The sequence below is a fragment of the Doryrhamphus excisus genome, linkage group LG7 (assembly GCF_037039965.1).
Source record: "Doryrhamphus excisus strain RoL-2023G ecotype Guam linkage group LG7, RoL_Dexc_Guam_v1.1, whole genome shotgun sequence".
Lineage (NCBI taxonomy): Eukaryota > Metazoa > Chordata > Actinopteri > Syngnathiformes > Syngnathidae > Doryrhamphus > Doryrhamphus excisus.
Genome location: NC_136363.1, coordinates 7,133,552 through 7,148,401, shown reverse-complemented (window position 1 = coordinate 7,148,401; position 14,850 = coordinate 7,133,552). Strand labels below are relative to the sequence as shown.

General features: G+C 41.3%; 1 protein-coding gene across 4 annotated transcripts in view; it reads right to left on the bottom strand.

Moving 5' to 3' along the window:
- Positions 1-14,850, bottom strand: part of dync1i1a (dynein cytoplasmic 1 intermediate chain 1a) — a 43,401-nt gene that overhangs the window by 23,013 nt on the left and 5,538 nt on the right. For 2 of the 4 annotated variants that reach the window (XM_058047778.2, XM_058047780.2), the window contains exon 7: positions 1,684-1,776. In XM_058047778.2, the coding sequence (XP_057903761.2) occupies positions 1,684-1,776 (93 nt within the window). The remainder of the gene's footprint in view (positions 1-1,683; positions 1,777-14,850) is intronic. The other 2 variants (XM_058047781.2, XM_058047779.2) reach the window with 1 other exon arrangement.

The window sequence follows — 14,850 nt, the reverse complement described above, 5'->3', positions numbered from 1 at the left end:
ACATCTTTACCATTTATCCTCACGAGGGTCGCGGGTATGCTGGAGCCTATCCCACCTGTCTTCTGGCGAGAGGTGGGGTACACCCTGGACTGGTCGCCAGCCAATCACAGGGCACATATAGACAAACAACCATTCACACTCACATTCATACCTATGGTATTAACCTAGCATGTTTTTGGAAAATCCACGCACAGACGGGGAGAACATGCAAACATAGAGATACCCGAACGGAAAATCTCCGAGATGTGTGGCCTGCGCGATAACCACTCGTCCACCCAACCGTGCGGCCACCCATTGACAATAACATACCATAATTTCCAGTGTATAAGACGCTACTTTTCCTTAAACTAGTGGTTTATTTTCCAGGAGGAGGATGAGGACAGCGATGAACGACTAGCCTTATCACATGCACTGTTTGTGTACAAAATATAATATGCCAAATATGCCAAAATATACTATATATATATATATACACTACCGCTCAAAAGTTTGGGATCACTTGGAAATTTTCATGTTTTCCAAAGAAAAACTATTTTTTTTTCCATTTCGCAAACATTTATATCAATTTCACAAACAATGAAAATGAATGAGATGATTTTCAAAGAAGGATGTACATTTTTGCATAGAGGCCTACTATCAACAACTGTCAGTCCTCTGCATCAATCTCCTGGTATGGCTGCTAATCCAAGTTCATCATTTTATAAGGCTAATAGATGATTAGAAAAGCCATCTAAAAATTTAAAACTAAAACTAAAATCTCTTACCATGCTGTTAACTACTCCCTTTAGAGAGCAGCACAAACTGGGTCTAACAAGGACACAAAAACGCTGCACAACTGTGCAAGAAGACAAATATCTGAGAGTGTGTAGTTTAAGACAAAGACGCCTCACAGGTCGTCACCTGGCAGCTGCACTAAATAGTAGCTGTCAATCATCAGTGTCAGTATCAACAGTGAAGCAGGACTTCAGGATGCTGGACTTCATAGCAAGAAAAAGCCATATCAAGACTAGCCAAAAACATTTCCAAGTGATCCCAAACTTTTGAGCGGTAGTGTATGTACAAATCTTTTTGTCTCTTTAAATATAGTGGGTACAACTTATATACGAGTACGCTCTGTTGTAGCAGAAATTACAGTAATCGTCATAATTTTGTTCATCACTTATTATTATTATTATCATTATTATTTAACACATTCCTATTTTGTCACTTTTGTTCAATGTGCATTCACTCATTCATTCATTTTCTACCGCTTATCCTCACAAGGGTCGCAGGGGGTGCTGGAGCCTATCCCAGCTGTCTTCAGGCGAAAGACGGGGTACACCCTGGACTGGTCGCCAGCCAATCACAGGGCACATATAGACAAACAACCATTCACACTCACATTCATACCTATGGACAATTTGGAGTCGCCAATTAACCTAGCATGTTTTTAGAATGTGAGGGTGGAATTGAACTCAGGTCTCCTAGCTGTGAGGTCTGCGTGCTAACCACTCGCACGCCGTGCAGCCCTTGTTCAATTTTAATCTTTTTTTTTCCTTTTCCTTAACACTGTACTGACTGACCATTCAGGGTGTAATAAGCTGGGATAGGCTCCAACTCTCCAACAGGGTTCAAAAGTATTTTTTTAAATGGCTGGAAAGACAGGAGTCACTATAGTACTGCAGTCCCTGCTCCATTCTTTACCTTCTTTATTTTCCTTGTCATCTTCATCCTGAAGCTCCAGCTCAGGGCCTGGTTTTGACTCCATCAGTTCTTCATCTTCGTCTTCCTCCTCTACTGAGAAAAAGAACAAGAGATGGAGAGGTGGCTTGTGTTAATCAACAGCTGTTCCAATTTTCTTTGACCTCCCGCTGTGCCCCTCCTCCCACCCCCTTTCTTACCAAAATAATCTTTGCCAGACATGTACTACGGTACACCTGACTTTCTAACATTTGCTCCACTTTTTTTTATTTTAAACCTGAGGGACCCGATATGAGTGTAGAAATTGAGCAGTATGTGCATTTAAACATAAACAAAATCATTTCCGTGCTGTGCTTAGCATGTGTTCATGTGGTCCACATGTGTGCACTGCTCATATGCATGTAAAAAAAAAAAAAGGAAATAGGAACTACTTGTGTGCAGGCCTCCCCTTCATGTCTTTCCGTCACCTTTGACCCCACGCAATGGGATGTGTGAGTAAAAGGGGATTCCCTTTACATTCCCTCCAATCAGGCTCGGCAATTACACTTGACTCTGCAGGATTTCTTCACAGTGTGTGTTTGGAAGCGGGTGGGAGTTCAAGCATGAAAGGTTACTGTCAACACAGACACCTGCTTGTCAGCTACTGACCCCCCGAAACCCCCCCACAACACCCCTCAGGCCGTGTGTTGGTAACCCTTGCCAACTTCCCCTCCTCTTTTCTTTTGCGGCCTCCCTCTAAAACAGATGCTGAGAGTCGGGAGGGGGGGGGGGGCTCTCTGAAGACTACCCCGACACTGCTGCCAGACACCTGTGGTCTCCCAACACACACACACACACACACACACACACGGGGCCCTCGCCCACAGTACCAGGGGTGGTAAGGGGTTAACTGGCGCAGGGTCAAACTGACAACAGGCGCTTAGTCCAGTGGAAGGAAGTGACTGCATCACACTCTCAGACGTGACACCCTCCCTCCCTTTACACACACACACACACAGTCAGGGTGTGTTTAACTCAGCTGGAGTATGGCCTTGGGCAATGTTAAAGCACTCGCTTAAAGTTGCTGCTTCGCCGGATGAACAGTCTGTTTATCACTTCGCCAAGTCGCCGAAGCTGTTCATGACCTCATTGCCACCTGCTAGTCAAGACGGCCAATCTCATTCTTTATTGTTATTGTTGATGTCTAATTTCCATATGACGTGCACATCTTGAAAAAAACACAACAAATAACAAGTTGGGTCCTTCCAAATGTATATAGTACTCCAGTTAGCTCATTGCATCAGTGACTACTCTGCAAACTGTGGAAAAATAACATAAGCATGGTATCCTCTCCTGTTTCCCTCTGTTATGTCTGTCCTATTTTCTTGACCCTGTCATGTCCAGACCAGTGGTTAAGGAATGTGTGGTGAGTAAGATGGGAGGAGCGAGAAGAGAGGACAGATCGACCGCATCGAAGGGGCGATCAAACTGTCAAATCCCAGGAGGGCCACAAGGCCTCTCTATACTGTAGCGCGAGGCTGTGTGATTCATGGCCGATGGGTTACCTCACTGATGGCTTGACAGTCCAGTTCTCCCATGAAGGAATGGTTGATGTTGCTGCCATTTGCCATACATCAAGTTCCTCTGTCACGATCCCGCACCAAAAATATCAGCACTGTTTCTTTTGGATGGAAACATACATTCATGTGTGCTTGAGTTGTACCAGTGTGACGCTGAGAAGTTGGTCTTCGTTGCTGATAAATGATTCGAGTAAAGGGAAGGGGAACCTCTGAGGCTAAAGTTAACTTCACTTTGCTGTGATACACTTTCATCTGACAAGGCCAGACCAGATAGGGATGGATATATAAATACGGGCAAACCTCGGTTTTTGTATGCCCTGATTTTTGTAAGTTTCACTAACATTTTGCCCGGACTTACTGTTCAGTGCATTTTCTATTGTGATTCAGTGTGAATGCTAAATAACATGCCATGGGGCCAAAGAAAGTTGTGTTTCCAATGCATTGTGATGACATTTCCATCAAAATTGGAATACTGTCAGTCACTGTTCATGTTGTTGGTCGGTCTACAGACATCTACAGACATTTGTCCAAGGGCCAGAATTTTTCTCGGCAGACACTGTGAGGACCAGATGGAATTTTTCCAAAAAAAAAATGGTCATACTACTATAAGCTAGATAAGTTTAAACAGGGATGCTTGTCTTCTCACCTACAGGTTAAAATGGTTTATCCCTGCAGAACGGGCTAACTACTTTTTTACATAGCAATTGAGATGTTTATGGATATAAATTTATAATTCCAAGTGTGACATTCATGTGGTTTACACTCACGTCATGATATTTTGCACAGGTATGGAAAGTTCCATGCATCCATCTGCTGGAAATGCTGCCTGATGTGTGCAGGCTAACGCCGCCTGACATCAGACGGAAGGTTTGGAGAAGACATAACGTCCAGCAATACACCGCTCTGTTTCCTATCGGAATTTTGACAAGAGGTATGTACGTATATTTCCACTTTAACAGCCTTTACCTCATACAGCTTTTGCGTATCACGACAGAGACGATTATAGGACTAGCTGGATTTTGCAGACTTTGTCATTTCTACACATGTCAAATGTGCTAATCCTAATAAAATCAGAGTTGCTATGTATGTGAGTGGAGGTGGTGGAGGAAACAGAGCAGATGGATTTTGGGGGATGCTATGCACTGGGAATAACCCGGGATGATGATAAATGCACTTGTAGTGGCACGCACACATAAACACATAGTTCGCAGGGGTCCTGGGAGGTTGGCTGGAGAACAGACCACAACACACGCACTACGCAGAGGAGTAGGAGGAGGCCAGCTCGACTTGAAAGACTTCTCTAATGTGGCACTGGCACGACACACACAAAACAGTCCCGATGAGAACAACTCTTACTGTTGGAGTCATACACATGTTGCATATATATATATAACCCCATGCAACATGGGAATTTTTTATGCATTCAATTTACAGCTATTTAATCCTTGTAGTACAGAGGTGTGTGTGTTTGCAACAGCAAGTTAAATGTTGCCTGAAAAAGATATAATTAAGGATATGATATCATATAATATAATCATTATATATATATGTATATATATATATATATAATCATATGATGATTTGATACCGATATCAACCGATGTCACATTTGATACTGATGTTGGCCAATAATTATCAGTACCAATATTTATCGGAAATGCAGTATAATTACGGATATGTCAATATTTCCAATACCGATATCAGCCGATACATGTAACATGCAGTGGAATGGGTTTTCAGGATCGGGAAGAAAAAAAAATCCAACACCGATATCGACCGATATCACATTTTGATACTGATATTGGGCCAATAATTATCAGTACCAATATTTATCGGAAATGCAGTATAATTAGGGATAAGTCGATATTTCCGATACGGATATCAGCCAATATATGTAACATGTGGTGGAATGGGTTTTCAGGATCGGGAAGAAAAAAAAAATCTAATACCGATATCAACCGATATTACATTTTGACACTGATATTGGGCCAATAATTATCAGTACCAATATTTATCGGAAATGCAGTATAATTAGGGATATGTCGATATATCCGATACTGATATCAGCCGATACATGTAACATGTGGTGGAATGGGTTTTCAGGATCGGGAAGAAAAAAAAAAATCTAATACAGATATCAACCGATATCACATTTTGATACTGATATTGGGCCAATAATTATCAGTACCAATATTTATCGGAAATGCAGTATAATTAGGATATGTCCTAATAATTAGGATACTAATACTTAATAATACTTAATAATAGTAATACTAATATTTAATGATTATACTAATTAGGATATTAGTATAATTAGTATATATATAGTAATATATAGTATATATTACTATATATTAGTAATGTGTTTTTATATAATATATATTATATTATATAGTATAAAAAATAGTATTAAAAAAATCTAATACCGATATCGACCGATATGACATTTTGATACTGATATTTGGCCAATAATTATCAGTACCAATATTTATCGGGACATCCCGTATCAGTATAATATGTTTATATTATATATATATTATATTATATTAATATTATGTCCAAAGTGCAGCCCAGGGTAGAAGTAAAAATAAGCCAAAAATGGGAAAAATAGACAAAAAGGGCAAAATGTAAAGAAAAAAGCTGCTATTTACAAAAAAAAAAATAATACCCAAAAATACTAACATGGACCCTTGCTTCCTTTGATTTTTAGGATGCTGCACTCTGTGGAATTTTTTTTTAAATTTTTGTATCTAATTTATTTAGGTTGTTTATTATAATGCAAAAAGAAAAGCAACAAGACCATTAAAAAGGTCAAGTTGGATGATTCTCCTTTTAAATGTCTCCTTAATAGGAAACAAAACCTAAGTTCTTCATGGTTTATCAAGTCAATATTTCCCCCGCAGGGCTCTCTCTCTCACATGCATACACACACACACATACACACACATTAGCAGCAGGACCTGAGTCAAATGCTGAGACCAAAAAGCCACAGGATGATTGAGTTAGTTTTTGCCACCGCATTTCTTCACACTGATGAGAACAATGAAATGTGTACAAGTTTGCACACGTGCATGGCCGCACATAATCACATTCCATTAAAGGAGTCTATTCAGCCCATTGGTGGTCTGCGGGCCACTCTGCTGTGTGCAGCGGCAGCAGACTGATCCTCTCACCTATCTTTTCCCTCCGCTCTCTCTCTCTCGCTCTCTCTAAGCAGTGGCACCCAGGCTTGGCCCCCGGCCCAGACCCACATCTTTAAACTGAGCCATCATACCACACCACGGCATGCTCTGAGCCCAGCCGCAAGGCCCTGATTAAAACCCATGACTTCAAACTTTCCAAACTGTCAAAAGAGAGAGGAGAGCAACAGAAAGGCCTTACATAAAATCACCGCCATGCAGGCGTTTTGTGTCACTCAGAAAGAGTTGTTTGAATCTGTGTGTGTCTTTCGGTGATCGGCCGAGTGCACTCACTTGCAAGGCGGTGGTGTTGGCTCTTATTTTAATAAATGGTGGGTGGCCAGATTTTTATAGGCCCGGTTATGTATAATCCTAATAATATAATATACAGATCAACTATATTAATACATTTACAAAAGTCCGCTGCGCCTGTATTCATACATTAAATTATTAATACTAAATGACTGCTTTAATGTAATCCTATTTATGAAAACCTTTGACACTTGGCAGAGTATCAGACCGCCTTTTGAGCATTGCTGTATGTGCCAAGAGTGCCCCCTACTGGAGAACTTTAATATAGCACGTCCAACCCCAGCAGCACAGTGAACCGGCACAGTCATCACATTTCTTTTCGCTCAACTGGCAAGCCATAAACCATGATGATGATTTGGAAATTAAGGCGCGGATCAGTTGCAACTCGAACAGACCATTTCAATGCATATTGAATTGCTAATGTCCCCCCCCACCACCACCACCACCACAGACATAACATGTTTATGCCAACCTTTGCAGCTGCCTCACACTTTTTTTTAAACTTCATTTCCCCTACTGAAAGTGTAAAACTACAATCACCAACCACTTTTAGAAAGGTTTAATGGACATTAAACTGGCAGTGAACCGACAACCCTCTCAAACGACAACCTGTGGACCACCCAAGTACACGTCCTAGGCCCTCTGTTGTTTTCCACACAAATTAAAACTGGCACACATGTCAAAAAGTCAAGAATTGAAGGGCGAGGTGATAAATATTCTTTTGGACAATGCATCGGGGGTCCGCGTACCTTACTATATACGCTGCTCTGAGGGAAAATTACAGTCATCTGTGGCTCATTCGGAATGCCTTTCGACATGGCTTTTCACAACATACTTCCAGAAGCCGCTCTGACGTTCCACTAAAGTCAGACAGTCCCCAAATGCAAAGTGACAATTTCTCCATACACTTTCAGTAGAATAAATTTGTAATATAACAAACATAGTACATTTTGTTCAGCTTCCCGTGCGCTGTGGTTAGCCTCGATGTGAATTTTGCCTTCGGAAAACACAAGTACACACACGCACGTACATGCATGCGGCCTGTTGTTAGCCGCCTTGCTGGAACAACAACAATGTAAGAGAGAACGACTTCCATATGTGGCTGCATACACCCAGATAGCGAAGCATATACAGTAACTACCTAACCATACAAAACTCATGAAACCGCACTCCTCTTTGCAGAACCTTGAAAAGTGGCCACAAAGCCCGCAGTCATGTGTGTTTCATATTGATGGGGCGTGTGTTACATTCACTTTGATTTGGAATTGCAGCGCTGCTTCACTGGACACAAAGGAGAACTCGGGGCTGAGGGACGACCTTGGAAGTGTTTGGCATAAGACCGACACCGTCAGACCTTCCTGACGGATCACGTCTTGGATTTGTAAACTTCACTAAGCAGCACATGCAATCGATGCTTTTCCTGGATGAGCATGTAAACACGCCGACAGATCCCCACTGGGTAACTATTTCATGTCTGGAGAACTCTAATAATGTTTACCAAAAAAAGGTCATAAACATGTTTTCTATGCTCTAACTACAAAAATACTCCATTTAGAAATAAGGAATCCAACTTCACTGTGATCCACTTGGTCGGGTCTGGAACAGATTAACAGCATTAAACAAGAGATTACTGGGAGAAGCCACCCCTCGTCACTCTCCGGCCACCCCACATTTCAGGTACCAATTTATTACCACTGCTATGTGAGTAATTGTCTCACCTTGGCCACCCCAATCAAACATTTCCGGCTCTGCCACCATTCCTGTTTAACCCCGGAAGAGTTTCCATATTACGCATCTCCCAGCATGCTTTGCTGAAGTTAAAATGATGATTTTTGACTGTCTTATTTTTTACAAACAGGCTGTGATTGTTGAAGTGCTGTCCGTTATTTTGACTTTTAGTCTGAATCTGTTATATGTAATATTGGTTCCAGTTGCATAATTACGCAGATCGCTGCAAGCACTTTGTTTGATAAAGTCCATAAGGCGTGCCAACAGTCCGGATGAACGTTTGATACATGTGCTCTACTCCAAATGATTCAAAGATTCATTACATTTACAGTGGGGTTTGCATTTCACGGCATTTTAGCCACCCAGAAATGTTTTATTTGACACTGGAACAGATTATTTCTAATTCCCTGACTTGTTATTCGGGAAATGTGTGTTTTCGGCCTCAGATGTTCCACTATAAATCGATGTAAGCTGTGTGAAAGATGCTGAAACACCTAAGTAGATCAATTTGCAGTTTTAGATTGTTGGAGCGATCGGTACGGTACAGGACAAGTAATGATTACTTTTATGAAATGTAATACTTACATTACTACACATGTAAAGCGCAAGGGTGTCTTTTTAGAAGTGTTTTTTTTTAAGCAATTAGCAGCAATTACCATCCACAGCATGTCAAAAGCCAGCATTTTCTTGCAGTAAATATACTTAAGGAGTGAATTACTGGCCAACTATACACTCAAGCTGTACAGACCCTGAAAGCTAATGGTCCAGAAAACACTATAAGAGGATAGACAGATGCACAAACATTTACCCACTCTCCAGACTCCGTGAACTTTTAACCCTAAGAAGGGTTTTTCCAAACTTGCAATATCGCATTAGAACACACAAGGAGCTGTTTTGCTGATGGCCCGCTTGTTGCTTCACTGCAAACAATTACTGATGGAATCATAACTCAGGGTTTCCTCCTGTGTGTTGAAAGTCTGGTGGTCCAGGAAGGTCGGAAGGTGACTCGAGATAGGCCTCAGAAAGTGGATTTGGTTTTATGTTATACAGTGGAACCAGCCACAGGTTGTATGTGACACATTCAATGTCTTTTTTTTTTACTCTAGCTGTTATTTTTGTGTTATTGAATGATTTGAGGGCAAAACAAGTTTATTTTATGCATTATTTTGGACCTATGTTGTTGTTTTTTTTCTCTCCCTTGCTCACATTTCACATTCCACGTTTCTTTCTATTTTTGCAAGTGCCATTGTGGTCCATTACAGCTCTTTTAAGGCAAAACTGAGCAGAACCAATTTACTAAGGTCACGTTCACACTGCACACATGGATACGTGCACAACCGCAAGCCTACAATTTCCTTGACCTTTCCATCCACTGCCAACATCTCGCCTAAGCACACCCAGCGATAGTTATCTGCAGACTGGGATCACTTGAGTCCAGACATGAGTTGTGATCACCGCCAAAGGAGGTTTGAATGGAGAAACAAAGACAGATAGAAAGAAATGTTGGCCGTATTATGCTCTAATCGCCTGTTTGCTGTGTGGGGCAAATAATGCAACAGTCCGGATATTGTGGTGTAGCAATTGGTAGCAACATTAATGAAGACATTCATTCATTCATTTTCTACCGCTTATCTTCACGAGGGTCACGGGTACGCTGGAGCCTATCCCAGCTGTTTTCAGACGAGAGAGGCGGGGTACACCCTGGACTGGTCGCCAGCCAATCACAGGGCACATATAGACAAACAACCATTCACACTCACATTCATACCTATGGACAATTTGGAGTCGCCAATTAACCTAGCATGTTTTTGGAATGTGGGAGGAAGAGAACATGCAAACTTCACACAGAGATGGCCGAGGGTGGAATTGAACTTGGGTCTCCTAGCTGTGAGGCCTGTGTGCTAACCACTCTTCAGCGTGCAGCCTAATGAAGACATAGCTCTCTCAAATTTGGTGAGAATCTGGATAGAAGTGAGGCTGGAGGTTGTTGTTTTTTTTTACTCATACATACTGTTACCAGGCTGCACGGCGGCCGAGTGGTTAGCACGCAGACCTGAGACCTGACCTGAGCAACTTGGAGACCTGACTTTAATCCCACCCTCGGCCATCTCTGTGTGGAGTTTGCATGTTTGCATGTGTATTACTGGTTTACTCCGGAGACTCCAGTTTCCAAAAACATGCTAGGTTAATTGGCAGTATGAATGAGGAATGAATGTGAGTGTGAATGGTTGTAAAAGGTTAAAGTTAAAGGTGGGGGGCTGAATGGTTAGTAAGCAGGCCTCACAGCTAGGAGACCCGAGTTCAATTCCACCCTTCGGCCATCTCTGTGTGGAGTTTGCATGTTCTCCAAAAACATGCTAGTTTAATTGGCGACTCCAAATTGTCCATAGGTATGAATGTGAGTGTGAATGGTTGTTTGTCTATATGTGCTCTGTGATTGGCTGGCGACGAGTCTAGAGTGTACCCCGCCTCTTGCCCAAAGACAGCTGGGATAGGCTCCAGCACCCCCACGAACCTCGTGAGGATAAGCGGTAGAAAATGAATGAATGTATACTGTTACCATTTGACGATGTAAATGAAATATGTTGGCATAAACCATAATAGATTTTTGACTTCCATCTCCTTCCTTGGTATATATCAGTGCTTTTCAAATAGTGGGGCAGCCAATTCAAAAAATGACCCCAGCTTTTGAATGGAAAACGTTGAAATAAAGACTCTTTTATATGGAGCGCTTTAACACGGACAGTAGCATAAGCATGCAACTATACCGTCCACACACACTTTGTTTGACCTCAGTAGATGAGCTTACTATCACACAGCATTTTCGAGCTTTTATTTCCCTGCTGTGTCCTGAGGCAAGTGCACGACAAGCATCCCCATTCAAAACCATTAAGCAAACAGTAAATAACTGGAGCCAACCGTGACTGGGCCTAATCTGATTGAGCGACACAATGGACACTCGGGACAAACCGATGACTGAGAAGCTGTTGGGGAAACGGTCAGCAAACATAGACGGCTACTCATGACGATGACAGGGAATGGAATTGGTCACGGAAGTGAAAAGCCTCATCATTAAGTGGCAGAAATAAAAGTCACATGCGCAAACTTCACACACACGTCAACTTAAATGTGACATCTAGCGCACACATAAACTTGTATGTTGAAACACAACTGGAAGAGGTCAGAAGTTCACAAAGGACTTGAAGCCATGAGAATCTCTGAGTCAAGCATCAGAGTCTTAAAGCAATTACGACGACGGCGACACACAAACACACACACACACAATGTCAACACTTAAGTTACATGTAATATCATTAAGGATTATCCACAGGGGGAATTCTGTTCCTAATAACAGTTAATAGAGATCACACTCAAGACTAATCTTACGGACTACAGTTGTCACTCGTCCTTACAATTCTTTTAACATCTGTTGGGCAGTCAAACCTCAGTTTTTGTTGAAATTTTGCCTAGGTTTTCATGCACTACTCAGTTTGTCTACTGCAGGGGTCTCAAACACGCGGCCCATGGGCCAAATGTGGCCCGCAGGACACTATTTTGAGGCCCCCGCATTGATATGAAAGTTTAATGTTAGTGCGGCCCGCGCAAGTTTGATATGGGTGCTGTATGATATCATGTACCCAGAAAAAAATATTACGTTTGATTAATGTTCATGTTAAAGGTTAAATAACTGTTAATAGTTATCCTCCCTATCCGTGTGGAAGTGGTAAGTTTTTTGCTATTTAAGTTTGAAGGAAATAACTTGAAGGCTACCGTTTAGGTCGCTAGCTCTCTAGTTTGCAAGTTAGCCTGTGTCTCAAGACCCTGCAGTTGCGCAATATGTATGTAAAAAGAGTATAAATGTGACTATAGTCGTGTTTTGTCATGTCTACAGGGCTCTAATAATGCTTTGTTCATTTTAATCTGAAAAAAATAATTCGTCTACCCAATTTGTCTACCCAATTTGTGGTTTCTTAATTTTTAATTATTTGCCGTTTTATTATTATATTTATTTATTACTGATTGATTGATTTTCTTTATTCTTGATTTGTTTATTTATTTTATAAAAAGTAAGATATTTGAGAACCGTGGAATGTTTTATCAGAGCTTTTCTTGTAGAAAATCGAAACCAAAGCAAAGTTTACTCATTTTTCTGTTTTTAATAAATGCGTTTTTTTGGTTGGTTTTTTTTTTGGAAAACCTGATGTGGCCCAGTCTCGCCCAGACCCTAGCTCCAGTGGCCCCCAAGTAAATTGAGTTTGAGACCCCTGGTCTACTGTATCTTTCTTCAAAAAGCCTGCCATGGGGCCAAGGAAAGTTGCTAGTGCCGGCACTTTGGCGAAGAAGGTCAGAAATGCTGTTGAATTTGATCTCACCAGGCTGTACGGAAAGTCCACATCAACATGCGTCATTTGGAACTATTCTGCATTGTTTATAAGTATTCTCTATAAAATGTGTCTTGTTAATACATACATTGGGTATCTGGAATGGATTACCTGGATTTACATTATTTCCTGCCTCGGTTTTCATCCATTTTGTTTTTCGTGTGGCATTTAAGAACTTATTAATGACAAAAACCAAGATACTACTGTATGTTATCAACAATTCACCATATTGTTCCAATCTCTATCTACCGTAGTGCACACCCTGCACACCCTGCACACTCTGGACTGGTCGCCAGCCAATCACAGGGCACATATAGACAAACAACCATTCACACTCACATTCATACCTATGGATAATTTGGAGTCACCAATTAACCGAGCATGTTTTTGGAATGTGGGAAGAAACCGGAGTACCCGGAGTAAACCCACACACAAGGAGAAAATGCAAACTCCACACAGAGATGGCCGAGGGATTGAACTCGGGTTTCCTATCTGTGAGGTCTGTGCGCTAACCACTACGTAGACCGTCGTGCAGCCCCCCTCGCATTTATATCTTCTCAAAGGACAATACTGTAGAAATTAAACTGGATTTACTATCCAATAAAAATGACTAAACACACAGCCATCCCAGTGTCTTGTAACCAAAGAATAAGAGTATTTAACAACCTGAAGTAGCAGATCGGGGATTATCACAGACAAATGTGCATGTATTTCATGGTAATGGTAATGGTTTTATTTCATTTGAACATGCATCAGGTTACAATTGAATGCATCACATAATCAATTCACAGTTCCACATGTCCAAAAGGAGTAGGAAGAAGCAAAGCTTATTAAATCCTACCCCTCCATCTGGTACTTTTTTACATTTGTTCACTTCCTGCTTTCCTAATATAGTTTTACGTTTTTTTTGTGTTTTGTTTTTTTTTGTCATGTACCGAAGTACGAGGTGATATGACCATCCAATGACATAATGGGTACCGTAGCAACTGTCAATATAGTGATATATATAGCACATCATGACTGGTTCAAGACTCTTCATCCTTGTATTTAGCAAACATCAACTGCTTGTATTGTTTCTTGAATTGGCTCATCGTTGTGCATTGTTTGAGTTCTTTACTCAATCCATTCCATAGTTTGATTCCACATACTGAAATGCTATGGCTTTTTAACGTAGTCCTAGCATATAAGTGTTTCAAATGTAGTTCTTCCCTGAGATCATATTTCTCCTCTCTTGTAGAGATTGAATGACATTTTTAGGTAATTGGTTATTTTTAGCCTTATGCAGGATTTTAGCTGTTTGAAGATTAACTATATCAGCAAGATGAAGAATTTGTGATTTTAGAAATAAGGAATTGAACAGGTCTAATGTATAGCTTCAGAATACAGCACGGAATAAGGAAGCTAAGAATGTTGTTTGTGTTAGATCGAGTAATCAACAAAATCTGGGCTAAACAAACACACGGCCAGACAGCCAGAAACACGGGCAGGTGGTAACATCACTTTTTTTTTCTTCTTTGCTGCACACACACTGGCTTTGTAGTAATCTGCAAAGCAAGGTCTCCTAAGGCCAGGGTCAGCTCCCTATAGACCAGCACGCCTCGGTTCTGGCTCCCAGATGTTCTTTTACACACGTACACACACACACACTCAGTCACTCTCTATCATCTTCTCTATCTTCCTCCCTCTAGTTGCTAAGACAGCTGGCAGCCATGTGACTGTAGGGGTTGTACTTCCTGCTTCCTGTCATTATAATACATGGTCTGGTGTGCAGGATTCCAGTGCCCCCTTCTACCAGCAACCGCCAAGCACACACACACATATACATCTGTCCTCATCAGCATCCCGCCTTTGCCCCTCCCATTTCCTTGACAGATCTAGGAATAGATCATCACCACCATGTGCATACAATGTGTACTAAGGACATACAGTAGACACACTCGCCACCCGCAGTTTTAGCTAAAATGGCGGACTTTAGTGAGAACCAATACAAGGTCATACAGGTATTCAGTT